Here is a 15,598-nt window from a genome sequence, read left to right on the forward strand (position 1 = left end):
ACGTTAGAGCTAGATGAAACCTGGCCAATATTCTGCTAATTCTCTCAGAGATGAAACACTCTAGCTCAATACAGTTTTCTGCTCCCGAAACTATTGTAAATGACCTGACTAGATCATAAAAGGAACAATTGTCCAGACAGAGGKTTGAGTTTACGAATTGACGGTTTATTAACCCAACTTTACACAGGCTACTGTTTGGCCGTAGCCCACGCCAAATAAACAAAAGATACCCCACAAGCCAACCGTGACCTTCTCTTGTGAAGCCCAGACGTAAGAGAGAGAACAATGGCTAAACCTGGTCTTAACTTCCAATGCTCCATCCCCCTGCCCAACCCCCCTCCACGCCACTCCGCCAACCCCCAGGATGCCCGGCATCAGAACATTCCAGGCATCCCCGTGATTGGCAGATAGCAGGTTTATTGGCATGTCGGACCCCGCGACCACTGGTAAGTACAACACAACCCACTAATAGCCTACCACATAACACACCGCTGTCTGTGCCGGTCGCTACACAATCATCTGTTACGAACAGAGTGCACTACGTTTTGTGGACTTAAACCTCTCAAAGTTTTTAAAAAGTTGCATTGTTTTAGAAGGAGTGCAATGGCGAATTGAGTTATTGCATACGCTCACTTCACAGGAGTAGGTGTTCCCTAAATGAAACATGCAAATACATGCTAGAACACGCCAATGGGATCTCGGGTAGCTTGTGCTTGGCCCTGCCCACCTCCTTGCTTGTCCTGCCCACAACGCTTAATTTGCTCCGGTTGGAAACGACACCCTGTGATCTATCTTGGGTTATTTATTTTAAAAAATTGGTATAGGGGCTCCGGCACTTAGCTGTAGGCTACTTCCTGGTGGACGGGGCAATGAGGCAGGAACATTGTGTGACTGGAGCAATGACAGGTCAAGCAGAGCGCTGCAACATTTTAATAGGACTGTGGTGTCATCATTAGCCGTGCCAGTTCGAATAGTAGCATGCTTTTTAAGAGTGCATGAGCCACAGCCTGAATGTGCTTTAAAATAGATCAACCACATTGTCTCACATCTGACCTGTCTGATAACTTGCAAGCACATGGGATAGCTACAAATATGTTTGGCTACAATATGCTGTCCTAACATTCGAAAATGTTACCAAAGTGACATTGTCAAGAGTTTTTTTTTTTTACTATAAACTTGTAGCTAATTTTGGGTAGTCTTCACCACCCAACTCTACATCTAGCTAAGATGTTTTGTGGTGGTAGAATCTGTATTTATGAAATTTGAAATGTGCACGAAAATTTGCTAGCTAGCACATCAGATAGCTTGTGTCTGCTTGCTGGCTGAACCAGTTTCAAATCAATCCATATGAAACATCAGTTCACACACTCAATGCTGAATACTCCCGCTAGCTAGTGTATTGAAGTTTTAGGTAATGCACAAATTAGTTTTCATGACATCTGTTCTGGCGTGATTAGTGTGCGGAGTTCTACAACACAGCTGACTGCTCTCTGCGGTGTTATCGCGTTGGCAACATGTTTCAAAGTAGCGAGGCACAGTGCCAGCTATCAGATACATGCGGATTTCTGAGAACAGTTCAATAACTTTGGTGCAGTACAACTTCATCAACAAGCTGGCAAAATAGCTACCGTATGGCCATTCAAACAAGCCTTCAATAGGCTGCTAGCAGGAGAAAGTTTGCTCAGCTGATCGAACATGGTTTGCGGTAGTAGCCAGTGTGTCATCTACCGAGAGCGGAGTGATTTTCAGAATTAGGGATGAGTTCCACAGATCAGTTGAGGGACGAGCTTCGCGTAGAAGTGATGGCATCTGACGTGAGACACTGGGCCGCCGACTGACTGATCTACAAATCACCTTGCATCATAAATAACTATTCCTTATTATTTGTAGATCAGTCAGCCAGTCACAATTTGCCCATGATACATTATGGTTTTGATGCTCTTGAACACAGCTATCGAGATCAACCATGCATAATGGAGTAGAAAGCAGAGAGCTGAGAAGGGCTTAAGAGGAGCACGGATGACTCATTCACGCGCGCGAGTGAGCGTGATGATTCATCCGTGGGTGTGCGATCATGCATGGGTGTGTATGTCAATATGTTGAGAGAGAAAATCACAGTCATCCACAACCCATAATGACTGATCCAATTGGCCCGGTCCTCTCCACTGTTCGGTGGACCTGCTGTGGCTTCATTCAGCTGTATCCTTCTCCATCTCCCTTTTATATCTGCATCATTTTCTGCCCTTCGCCACCTCCCTTGTAATTCTTCCCATCATTATGTTCGTGTGGAATGCAACTGACTGACTGCTACAGCCTCAATTTAAAATCAGATTCAGGGGACCTTACTCAGAGGAACTGAAATAAAAGCACATACTCACACACACACCCCGCACATATAATCTGCTGAGCTGTTGTGTCTTAGCCGCTAGCCAAAAGGTGCATGGATATTATGAGAGAAAGAAGCCAGATTTCTATCTTATCAAAGGTCACTATACAGCAGCTGTCTTCGTGCTGGTACTGTGGTAGTCCCAAATCCCACAACCATTGGTTCTCATTCAGAGCAACCTGTTCTCCACAAATCCTGGTTCACCAGTACACCTGTGTTGTATTGCTATTGCATATTTCTCATACTCTATTACAATGGACCCAATGGACACCCACCAGGCATTCAATGTGACCCTTAGAGAGAAAAGTCAGTATGCCGAATCACAAACAGAAAGGGAGAAAACAGACATGCAAGTGTGCAATTCATGCTAACAGAGAGACATCGAGGGAGAGAGGAGAGAAAAAGAAACCGACAACGACATGCCAAGAACAGGCTTACCGGACTACTCCTCTACAGAAGTTAGCAGGTAGAAGGGGAGGAAGGTAGAGGGAGGAGGCAGGACAAAGAGAGAGAGAGAGAGAGAGAGAGAGAGGAGAAAGAGGCAGAGGGGATACTATGTTATCGTAGATCATCCACAATTACTGTAGACACAAAATTGACTGACCAAACAAACAAGCGTGGCAATAGTTATCTACTCTGATTTACGTAAGCGCCGCGGAGAGAGCATAAGTATCCCCTATCTACCAATCGGTCCATCCATTTCACTTTCCACACCCATTCGTTCATCCATTTACAGTATATCGATAAGTGACTTTGATCTGATGAGTGACTGGATGTTTAATCAATAGTGATTGTTGTTGAGTACAAGGGAAAATCTAAAGGATACATCTATTGCGCCGTGTACAGAAATGCCCATGGGAGTATAATCTGCTCTCACACACACACACACACGTCTTCCTCGGTCTCTCTTCTCAACAGCCATCCCCCTCTAAAAGCACCACATTCCACTTTAATACAGAGACATCGAGGTCAAGGGAGATAAAGAGGGAGGAAGAGAAAGAGGCGAAAGGGAGAAGGAGAGAGAGAGAGAATGCAGGAGAGATCAAATGAGGGAGCAAGAGAAAGCCAGGGAAGGAAATGTGGAAATAACCTCGTTGTTCGATTTAGCCTGTTAACCTTTGCTCTCTATCCCAGCTCTCTTTAGCCAATGTCCTGGTAACCGTTGCCAGGGCTACCTGGGTAAGCACACAGTTGCAATGGCGAGTGAGGGTCCAGCATGTGACTCATGTTTAATTCATGACTGAGGTAAAAAGGTAGATGTTCCAGCACTCTGGACAGACTGGAAAGGTTTTACTAAATGGAGGAGATGCTAATTGGCACAGACTTAATCTGGAGAGTATAGGACAGAGGTGGCACTGCTTTCTATTCAGACGTGGGAGTTGGAACCGTTGCTTGGGGATACATCTCTATATTAAAGGACTTGAAAGACCTGGGGTTAAATCCTTCTACATTAAAGCTCTCTCCTAGACCCATGGCACGTAGTCTCCAACCCTTTCTGTCCCCTAACCTAGTACAGTGACAGACCTTTCTGGAACAAGGTTTTGACATTGAGTTTTAGGTGATTACTTGACCTACAGAAAGGAGGACATAGTACAACTCTCTATGACTGACTGGCCACACTCAGAACCACACAGCCACTGTCTGCTATTCCCTGATCTATATTGTAAAATTCCTCTACACACAGAGAGAGTCAGGTACACCTTAAAACAACCAAACACCTGCTCACTCTTCCAGGTTAGTGAGCTAACGGCTAGCAAGCGGCTCTACAGCCAGTGGATGGATGAATTATTGAGTCTGTAAGGTTCTCGTATGACCAGAGACGGTCTTTGCGTACGTACAGCATACATCACGGCCTCACTGTGAATACCCACTTTCCAGGCTGAATTATTTACACCAGGTATGACACTAGAGAAGGGCTGACGGGTGTGGAGGGGGTTGGAAGGGAGGGGCCCCATCCCAAAGAGAAACTCCTTAAACACCTCTCCCTCATTTGGATCACTCTGCTAATGTAAGGTTTTAAGTGATGTTTTTAATTTGAGTAGGTTTGAATCTCATGGTTTCTCATGAAGTTGTCGTCATTGTGGTGGAGGAACGCTCTCTCCGGTTTAAAGTGTATAATGAGACTCAATAACACAGTGTCCGTTGGTTTCTGTGGGCTGCTTAGAGACATCTGCCTTGGGTTAAACTCCACTCCAGTAATTGGTAGTCCACTGAGGTCACAGCAGAATGCTGAAGACCTGCCAGCCACCATTTCTCTCCCCAACATCCCTAGCATCAGCAATGTATTGTGTAGTAGAGGGTAAACAAACCCCAGTGTCTCTCTCCCTAGCTCACTGTTACTACAGGTATATGGATGGAATGAGCCTCTGAGATAATATAATTCACTCACAGACAGGCATATACGTGGATTAATGAGGAGAAAAAACATGCGGTGTGACAGAGAAACACACAGAGACCGTAAGAAATGTGTTTTGAACGTTGGAAAGAATGTCTTAATGAGGAACAGAACAGCAAGCAGACAACAATTCAAACACATTCTAGAATACAGTATACAGTAAGAGAAAATGACACCATGGCTCCAGTGAGGGCAGAGCAGTGATGGCGGAGGGAGGGACTCACCAGAGGAGAAGGAGACAGCGCTATGTTGCCTATGGAGGCTTTGAGTTCATCTACTGAGGGGGCCAAACAGCTGGCACTTTCCGCTGGTAAAGGTTTAATCTTGATCTTAAACTTTTTCCGGTGGTCCTCCTCTCCCTCCGACTCGCTGGAGGAGAAGAAGTGCTCCTTGGGTGGTTTGGAGCCAGGTGGGTTGCCGTTAAAGACAGTCATCTTTTAATATCTGAAGATCATAGGTCATTTACAATTGTATTTCTAGGAGCAGGGTGATGTTGCCCCTAGACGGTGAGCTTAGGCCAGTTTAGCATTTTCCCCACTAAATGGTTAAGGTTAGGATTGTGGGAGGCGAAGCTGATCCTAGATCTGTACTAGGGGAAACCATTTCTATATCTACAACTCTACCAAATACTAGATACTACAGCATACAACAGCTTCTAATCAGGAGACCGTAGAATCTCCTCGCAGAACAGCAGGTTCCGAAAAGCCTGGCGAATCTCCAAGCAATATCAGTCTAATCAATATATAGTTGTTCTAGGCCATATGCTGTAAGCTGTTATTGAGTTGAAGTAACACTCAGTTATTTCTCGGCTGCCTGTTTGTTATTGAGCTGAGATGAAATTATGCTCAACGGTCTCAATGTTGATTTGTACTCATAGGCTGTTCTGTGGTGGGATGAATACAAAATGTTTCTGATCTAGATAGATAGTCATTCACTAAGTCAGTCATTGAGTCAGCCAGTCAAACACAGACTCTACATACAAACAGCAATGTGCTCATATTGTGACATAAAAGCTATAAGTCATCTGTGATTTGGTGGAACTATAGTGCTATAGGTGTAGTATTAGGTGTAGGTGTACTATGTAGTGTGAAATAGTTCATATCTAGCTCCATTAGGGTGTAGCTAGATGATAAAGGATATCTGATCCTGGCCCCTCCTCCTCGTCTGGCCTGAGACTGTAACCTTCATCGTCCACTGTAGGGGTGTTCTGAAACACACGAGCAACAGACACACCAACATCACACGCTGTATTTACAACATGCAATCAGGGTTGGGCTCAATTCCATTTAAATTCTGTCAATTCAATTTACTTCCTGAATTGATTGAATTGGAATTAACCTCAACCGATTGATTCTACATTAACATACACTCAGAATCTTTAGAAACGACAGTAACAGAAGGGTCAGAAGAATATCTACTGTCCATGACATATAGATCTTTGAGAGTATGCCAGTAACATAATCATAGGTTTGTTTTTTATATGAGCTTGTTCAAAGGAAGATGATTCCATACATATCTGTCCCAGTCGATCTCTCCAGAGAATCCATTGACAGCCGCACCATTGGCTTTCTTCTGTGACTGAAAACAGAATGACACAATCACAATCAATTCCACCAATCAGGATCCTGATTACTCAACCCATGCACTACTACGCTAAGTGATTGGCTACTCAATGCTACCGATACAGAAACTACCAATTAGTAACTATACACCTAAGGATTACCTAAGGTCTAGTAGAGTAGAGTCTATAGTAACTACATATCCTACACTAGACGGGACTCCAATAGTGTTCAATACCGATTCAATCTCTTGGGGATCCTGGATGATGACAGTCGAGTCCACAATACAGAGAATACAAATACAATCAAATCATGTAAGGAAATTCAATACCTCACAAAACAGTTAAGTTCAACAATAAGACTAATTTCATTTGATTCTGGAGTCAATGAAAAAGGGGCACCAATGTCACAGTGCTGATTCACCTAAAGGACTGCGCAGTATTAAACCGAGCTTGTAAAATAGGCAATCATGTCTTCACCTTCTAGCAATGACATTATTAAGCATCTTTATTGACAACACAATTCAATAATTGTGAACTATTTCACAGTTGAACAAGTTGACCGATTAATCCATTGGATAAAGCATGAATGATTTTGTGATACTTACACCCCCTTCTCTGTCAGGGGAGCCCCTGTGAAAGAAAGAGAGAGAAAGAGAAAAAAGGACGGGAGAGGAGGGAGCAAAGAGAAAGTAAGGATCTTGATATCCACTTTCCATATTTTCTCCTAACACTTAAGCGCACTACCAATTAGCAAAGCAGCTCACTGGAAAACCGCAGTATGTAGGGGCCGTACAAGACACACTTAAGCTACCCTGATCACAGTCAACACACATAGTAGGCTAAGAATAAAATTAAATATAACAGAATAAAATAAATTATATTTTTCCCACACAACTTGCGTCACGGCAACGTGTGGAACCGCTGTCATGTAGAAAAAGTTACACTATATATACACAAAAGTATGTGGACACGCCTTCAAATGAGGGGATTCGGCTATTTCAGCCACACCCGTTGCTGACAGGTGTATAAAATTGAGCACACCACCATGCAATCTCCATAGACAAACATTGACAGTAGAATGGGCCGAACTGAAGAGCGACTTTCAACATGGCACCGTCATAGGATGCCACCTTTCCTTCAAGTCAGTTCGTCAAATTCCTGCCATGCTAGATCTTCCCCGGTCAACTGGAAGTGCTGTTATTGTGAAGTGGAAACGTCTAGGAGTAACAAAAGCTCGGCCGCAAAGTGGTAGGCCACACAAGCTCACAGAACGAGACCGCCGAGTGCTGAAGCGCATAGCTCATATAAATAGTCTGCCCTCGGTTGCAACACTCACTATTGAGTTCCAAACTGCCTCAGGAAGCAACGTCAGCACAAGAACTGTTCGTCAGGAGCTTCATGAAATGGGTTCCCATGGCCGAGCAGCTGCACACAAGCCTAAGATCACCATGCTCAATGCCAAGCGTTGACTGGAGTGGTGTAAAGCTTGCCGCCATTGGACTCTGGAGCAGTGGAAAGAGTTCTCTGGAGTGGTGGACGAATCTGGGTTTGGTGGATGCCAGGAAAACACTACCTGCCCCAATGCATAGTGCCAACTGTAAAGTTTGGTGGAGGAGGAATAATGGTCTGGGACTGTTTTTCATGGTTCGGGCTAGGCCTCTTAGTTCCAGTGAAGGGCAATCTTAACGCTACAGCATGAAATTACATTATAGACGATTATGTGCTTCCAACTTTGTGGCAACAGTTTGGTTTGTCAAAATTGGTGTGGAAGAACTTAACTGGCCTGCACAGAGCCCTGACCTCAACCCCATCGAACTGCCTTAATTCTGCCGGACCCCAGGAAGAGTAGTTGCTGCCTTAGCAGCAGCTAATGGGGATCCATAAAAAATGCAAATACACCTCTGGGATGCATTGGAAAGCCGACTGTGAACCAGGCCATATCGCCCAACATCAGTGCTGCTCTTGTGCTCTTGTGGCTGAATGGAAGCAAGTCCCTGCAGCAATGTTCCAAAGGTGTGGAAAGCCTTCACAGAAGAGTAGAAGCTGTTATAGCATCAGCTCAACTCCATATTATTATCCCATGATTTTGGAATGAGATGTTCGACAAGCAGGTGTCCATATACTTTTGGTCATGTAGTGTACAGTACATTCGGAAAGTATTCAGACCACTTCAATTTTTCCACATTTCGTTACGTTACAGCCTTATTCTAAAATGGATTAAATAAATAAAAAAATCTCATAAATTTACACACAATAGCCAATAAAGAGAAAGTGAAAACCAAATCTTTTTATTTTTTTTGCAAATGCATTAAATATTAAAAACAGAAATACATTATTTACATAAGTATTCAGACCCTTTGCTATGAGACTCGAAATTGAGCTCAGGTGCATCCTGTTTCCTTTGATCATCCGTGAGATGTTTCTACAACATGATTGGATTCCACCTGTGGTAAATTAAATTGATTGGAGATGATTTGGAGAGGCACAAACCTGTCTATATAAGTTGAGAGTGCATGCCAGAGAAAGAAAACAAGCCATGAGGTCAAAGGAATTGTCCGTAGAGCTCCGAAACAGGATTGTGTCGAGGCACAGATCTGGGGAAGAGTACCAAACATTACTGCAGCATTTAAAGTCCTCAAGAACACATTGGCCTCCATCATTCTTAAATGGAAGAAGTTTGGAACCACCTAGAGCTGGCCGCCCGGCCAAACTCAGCAATCGGGGGAGAAGGGCCTTGATCAGGGAGGTGACCAAGAACCTGATGGTCACCCTGACAGAGCTCCAGAGTTCCTCTGTGGAGATGGGAGAACCTTACAGAATGACAACCATCTTTGCAGCACTCCACCAATCAGGCCTTTATGGTAGAGTGGCCAGAGGGAAGCCAATCCTCAGTAAAAGGCACATGGCAGCCCGCTTGGAGTTTTCCAAAAGGACTCTCAGACCATGAGAAAAAAGATTCTCTGGTCTAATGAAACTAAGATTGAACTCTTTGGCCTGAATGATAAGTGTCACGTCTGGAAGAAATCTGGCACTGCTCAGCACCTGGCCAAAACCCTCCCTATGGTGAAGCATGGTGGTGGCAGCGTCATGCTGTGGGAATGTTTTTCAGCGGAAGGGACTGGGAGACGAGTAAGGATCGAGGGAAAGATGAACGGCGCAAAGTACAGAGAGATCCTTGACGAAAACCTGCTTCAGAGCGCTCAAGAGCTCAGACTTATGCGAAGGTTCACCTTCCAACAGGACAACGCAGGAGTGACTTCGGGACAAGTCTCTGAATGTCCTTGAGTGGCCCAGCCAAAGCCCAGACTTGAAGCCGATCGAACATGTCTGTAGAGACCTGAACATAGCTGTGCAGCGAGGTTCCCCATCTAACCTGACAGAGATTGAGAGGATCTGCAGAGAAGAATGGGAGAGATGCTTCAACAAAGTACTGAGTAAAGTCGGAATACATTTTTTTGCAAAAAATAAATTAAAACCTGTTTTTGCTTTGTCATTATGGGGTATTGTGTGTAGATTGATGAAGGGGGAAAAAACATCTTATCCCTTTTAGAATAAGGCTGTAACGTAATTTTTTTTGTGAAAATGTAAAGGGTCTGAATACTTTACTAATGCACTGTAAACAGAGGCCAATGCTTTTATACCCTCACTTCCCTTTGTTAGGGAGCAAGTGTGGGATCATACTTATATTGAGAGTATCTTCATCGTGATACCGATAGAAAAGTTGTATTGGTTTGAAAGATGTATAAGGGATGACTTCCCCTGCAAACAATTACATACAGTACACACACACACACACACACACACACACACACACACACACACACACACACACAACACCACACACACACCACACACACACCACACACACACACACACACAAACACGTGTTGTAGTGGAGGGTAATACCACTACATCACTGGGTACAAACACTTGCATGCACGCACACACAGCAACAGATTCATACCCACCTATCAGATGTCATGAATCAAAATGAAAAGCTATCATGCATGGATGCACATACAACTCAGTGAGGGGAATCGGTACTTCCCAAACAGCATTAGAGAAAAGACTAGTGTCAGGTAGTGATTGATCACAGTGCTGAGCCTTGAAGCCAGAGTTACAGGCAGTTTCACAGAGGCATGGGCACAGCCATACAGCTGGCCAAGAACACCATTCCTCGGATGAGCGGACTTATGGCTCAAACTGTAGAGCTCCTCAGGTGGAACGAAACGTCCATGGTCAACAGACCTCAACGCCCTCGATGGAACGTTCACAGCCAGTGGAATCATCTTGGGTGACAGCCGTGTATATGAATGTACGAGTGTGTGTGTGTGTGTGTGTGTGTGTGTGTGTGTGTGTGTGTGTAAGTTAGACTTACGTTGAGTCATTGTCCTTGTCTCCTTTTCTTTCTTCCGTATCCCGAAGGCCTTCCTGGTACGCTTTTTCAATCCTGAGGAGAAACCAGAGGAGAGACACAGTTTAGTGTGTTATCAGATAAACACAGTCCACACACACAGTCACACAATCAACAGGCATCAGCATCAAAGAGCAAAAGTCAGAACTCCCAGCTGTGAGCCGTGTGTGTGTGTGTGTGTGTGTTGTGTGTGTGTGTGTGTGTGTGTGGTGTGTGTGTGGTGTGTGTGTGTGTGTGTGTGTTGTGTGGTGTGTGTGTGTGTGTGTGTGTGTGTGTGTGTGTGTGTGTGTGTGTGTGTGTGTGTGTGTGTGTGTTTATATCAAAACGTGTCTAGGTACTGTATGTGTGAACATATGAATGTTTGTGTATACACATAGTGCATGTGTGTGTGTGTGGTGTGTGTGTGTGTGTGTGTGTGTGTTGTGTGTGTGTGTGTGTGTGTGTGTGTGTGTGTGTGTGTGTGTGTGTGTGTGTAGTGGTGGGGTGTGTGTCCGTATGTACAGTATGTGTGTGTCCATCTTTGTGTATTCATAGAGTTCGAGCCAGGTTAAGCTGTCCAGCGTTAGAACAGAGGCCCAGATCTATGGTCCGGTGGATCAAAGGTGAGCTTTTCATCTATTATTTAGTAGCAGAACACTCTGTGAAGGCCAACACTATCGCGCTGTGAAGGCTAATATTCGTTCACATCTCAAATGGTGCTCATGGCCAATGCATATGGATGCCTTTCTGTTGATCATCGATCTGTCAAGGCCCCCTCTGATACTGACACCACCATTAGTACCGAGTCTAAATTCGGACTCGACCCAGTCTAAATCAATACACTGGATCATCAACAGAAATAACTCATAGTATAGCCAATGAGTAGGGAGGAATCTGGCACCTACTTTGCCTATAATTTATCCTTACTTAATATTTTAGAGTAAAACAGAGCATGGCTGATAAGATAATTGCCTTCACAGCAGAGAAACATTTCTCATTAAACACAAATCAAGAGTATTCTGCTTCAAGAGATATGTAACCTGCCGTGATACTAGACTATTAAAACACGAACTCAGAAGGGAAGCTAACTTTATTGCTCTCCATATTCAGTCCTCCGCAGACCAAAGAGACTGCAGCCGACTGAAATGACTTGGAACAGAATATTGAAGCAGTACAGCGACTGTTAAGATTACGTTCTAACAGCTCTAACAGAGACTGAAATTGGCATATATTTTTTGGGCCATATTAACTTTCCAATGTTCCATTCTTACCCAAAATGAAGGCCCAGTTATCTCCCTGCATTTCTGGTCCCAGTATTCAAGCCTTGTCATTCTCTCATGTCTCTCGGTCTGTCGTCTCACGCCTCCACAGTACCTCTCCAACTACAGTGTGACACGCACTGGTGGACCCAGAGCCTTGAAGTGTGTGTCTGCACGGAGCAGCCTTGAACGCACACACACTATCTTTATCCCTAGCCTCTAGGCCAGTGCTTGAATTCAACACCAGTGGCTCAACTCATGAATTAAAAACAAATGCGATGGTTGACGAATGAAGAATCAACACAGCACGGGGAGGAGGAAGCCTATCTCCATGCAATCTCCTAAAGCACAGTCTAAACATGCCTCGTCTGTAGCATGCAAATGAAACTGCCAGTCCAAGAGATACGCGACAAGAGTCAAAATATGCCGCTATGCACGTCTGTTTCTTTCTCTGTCTCTGCCTATATCAGTACATACCTGTCCCTGTCTGTCTACAAGCGCTGTGAAGACCTGTCACTACCTACCTACCTGTCTCAGCTGCCTCTGTCCTTCTGGGTGTCTGTCAGTACCTGCCTTTGTCACAGCCTCTGTCCCCGCTGGATTTGTGGTTGCTTGTCACAGCCTATCCCTACATGGAACCAAAAATGGTTCTCCTGGGGACAGCCGAAGAACCATTTTGGAACCCTTTTTCCCCCCTAAGAGTGTAGTAGGCCTATGGGTAGTGGGTACCTGTCACTGCCTAACCCTGCCCTGACTAGGGTTTGCTTCTGTGGGTACCTGTCACAACCCAAATGAGAAATCGATCCGGACAGGCCTGCTATCATTGATCCTGCTAACATATTCCCCCCTGCATCATCAGGGCTCAGCCACAGAACTATAATACCCTCAGAACTATAATACCCTGGAGCAGCAGAGCTGTACACACACACAGGACACACGCACAGGAAGCATAGTAAGTGTCACATATATAGTATCAGTGACTCACACACAGCAAGACCCCCACCACTGTAATAATGGAGCCGGAGAAGAAGGCAGACGTTTTACATGTCCCCAACCGATTCGTTTTTTTGTTTATTTGCGGTTTTTGTAACTTATTTAAAAAAAAATATATATTTTACATAATGTTGCTGCTTCCATCTCTTATGACCGAAAATAACTTTTGGACAGCAGGACTGCGATTACTCACCACGGACTGGCAGAATCCTTTTTTCCCTTGAACGAGTCTGACGAGCCCGGCGCGAACGATATACTGCTTTCTCAGGAATAGGCCCAGATCCCCGTGATTTGCGCGAAGAGGAGGCAGAGAAAAAAGGGCCAAAGGACAGGCTGCCTTCTGAGAATTCGTAGGCGATCGAATAAACCCCCACTTCCTTCCATTCTGCAAGCAAACGTGCAATCTGGAGAATAAAATAGATGACCTACGAGCAAGATTAAACTACCAACGGAACATTCAAAACAGTAATATCTTATGCTTCATGGAGTCGTGGCTGAACGACGACACTATCAACATACAGCTGGCTGGTTATACGCTGTACCGGCAGGATAGAACAGCGGCATCTGGTAAGACAAGACATGTATTTTTGTAAATAATAGCTGGTGCACGATATTTAAGGAAGTCTCGAGCTATTGCTCGCCTGAGATAGAGTATCTCATGATAAGCTGTAGACCACACTATCTACCTAGAGAGTTTATCTGTATTTTTCGTAGCTGTTTACATACCACCACAGTCAAAGGCTGGCACTAAGACAGTATTGAATGAGCTGTATTCCGCCATAAGCAAACAAGAAAACGTTCTCCCAGAGGCGGCGCTCCTAGAAGTGGGGACTTTAATGCAGGGAAACTTAAATTACCAAATTTCTATCAGCATGTTAAACGTGCAACCAGTGAAAAAACCCAAAAACAAACTCTGGACCACCTTTACTCCACACACAGAGATGCATACAAAGCTCTCCCTCGCCCTACAATTGGCAAATCTGACCATAATTCTATCCTCCCGATTCCTGCTTACAAGCAAAAATTAAAGCAGGAAGCACCAGTGACTTGGTCAATAAAAAAAGTGGTCCGATGAAACAGATGCTAAGCTATAGGACTGTTTTGCTAGCACAGGCTGGAATATAATCCGGGATTCCTCCAATGGCATTGAGGAGTACACCACATCAGTCATTGGCTTCATCAATAAGTGCATCGATGACATCGTCCCCACAGTGAATGCACGTACATACCCCAACCAGAAGCCATGGATTATAGGCAACATCCGCACTGAGCTAAAGGCTAGAGCTGCCACTTTCAAGGAGCGGGGCTCTAACCTGGAAGCTTATAAGAAATCCCGCTATGCCCTCCGACAAACCATCAGACAGGCAAAGCGCCAATACAGGACTAAGATCGAATCGTACTACACCGGCTCTGATGCTCGTCGGATGTGGTAGGGCTTGCAAACCATTACAGACTACAAAGGGAAGCACAGCCGAGAGCTGCCCAGCGACACGAGGCTACCAGACGAGCTAAACTATGTCTATGCTCGCTTCGAGGCAAATGGCATTCAAACATGCGTGAGAGCACCAGCTGTTCCGGAAGACTGTGTCATCACGCTCTCCGCAGCTGATGTGAGTAAGACCTTTAAACAGGTCAACATTCACAAGGCCAGACGGATTACCAGGATGTGTACTGCGAGCATGCGCTGACCAACTGGCAAGTGTCTTCACTGACATTTTCAACCTTTCCCTGTCCGAGTCTGTAATACCAACATGTTTTAAGCAGACCACCATAGTGCCTGTGCCCAAGAACACTAAGGTAACCTGCCTAAATGATGACCGACCCGTAGTACTCACGTCTGTAGCCATGAAGTGCTTTGAAAGGCTGGTCATGGATCACATCAACACCATTATCCCAGAAACCCTAGACCCACTCTAATTTGCATACCGCCCCAACAGATCCACTCCACACTGCCCTTTCCCACCTGGACAAAAGGAACACCTATGTGAGAATGCTATTCATTGACTACAGCTCAGCGTTCAACACGATAGTGCCCTCAAAGCTCAACAATAAGCAAAGGACCCTGGGACTAAATAAGCAAAGGACCTCCCTCTGCAACTGGATCCTGGACTTCCTGACGGGCCGCCCCAGGTGGTAAGGGTAGGTAACAACACATCCTCCACACTGATCCTCAACACAGGGGCCCCTAAGGGGTGCGTGCTCAGCCCCCTCCTGTACTCCCTGTTCACTCATGACTGCACGGCCAGGCACGACTCCAACACCGTCATTAAGTTTGCCGATGACACAACAGAGGTAGGCCTGATCACCGATAACGACGAGACAGTCTATAGGGAGGAGGTCAGAGACCTGGCTGTGTGGTGCCAGGACAACAACTTCTCCCTCAACGTGATCAAGTCAAATAAGATAATTGTGGACTACAGGAAAAAGAGGATCGAGCATGCCCCCATTCTCATTGACGGGGCTGCAGTGGAGCAGGTTGAGAGCTTCAAGTTCCTTGGTGTCCAAATCACCAACAAACTAACATGGTCCAAGCACACCAAGACAGTCGTGAAGAGGGCACGACAAAACCTATTCCCCCCCATGAGACTGAAAAGATTTGGCATTGGTACTC

General features: G+C 45.1%; 1 protein-coding gene across 1 annotated transcript in view; it reads right to left on the reverse strand.

The window, feature by feature from the left end:
• Positions 1–15,598, reverse strand: part of LOC111971230 (SH3-containing GRB2-like protein 3-interacting protein 1) — a 108,499-nt gene that overhangs the window by 23,067 nt on the left and 69,834 nt on the right. The window contains 8 exon segments of the mRNA XM_070446232.1: positions 2,825–2,836; positions 5,006–5,190; positions 5,922–5,988; positions 6,294–6,359; positions 6,579–6,599; positions 6,948–6,972; positions 10,721–10,748; positions 10,751–10,792. Coding sequence (XP_070302333.1) covers positions 2,825–2,836; positions 5,006–5,190; positions 5,922–5,988; positions 6,294–6,359; positions 6,579–6,599; positions 6,948–6,972; positions 10,721–10,748; positions 10,751–10,792 — 446 coding nt within the window.

The sequence above is a fragment of the Salvelinus sp. IW2-2015 genome, linkage group LG13 (genome assembly GCF_002910315.2).
Source record: "Salvelinus sp. IW2-2015 linkage group LG13, ASM291031v2, whole genome shotgun sequence".
Classification (NCBI taxonomy): domain Eukaryota; kingdom Metazoa; phylum Chordata; class Actinopteri; order Salmoniformes; family Salmonidae; genus Salvelinus; species Salvelinus sp. IW2-2015.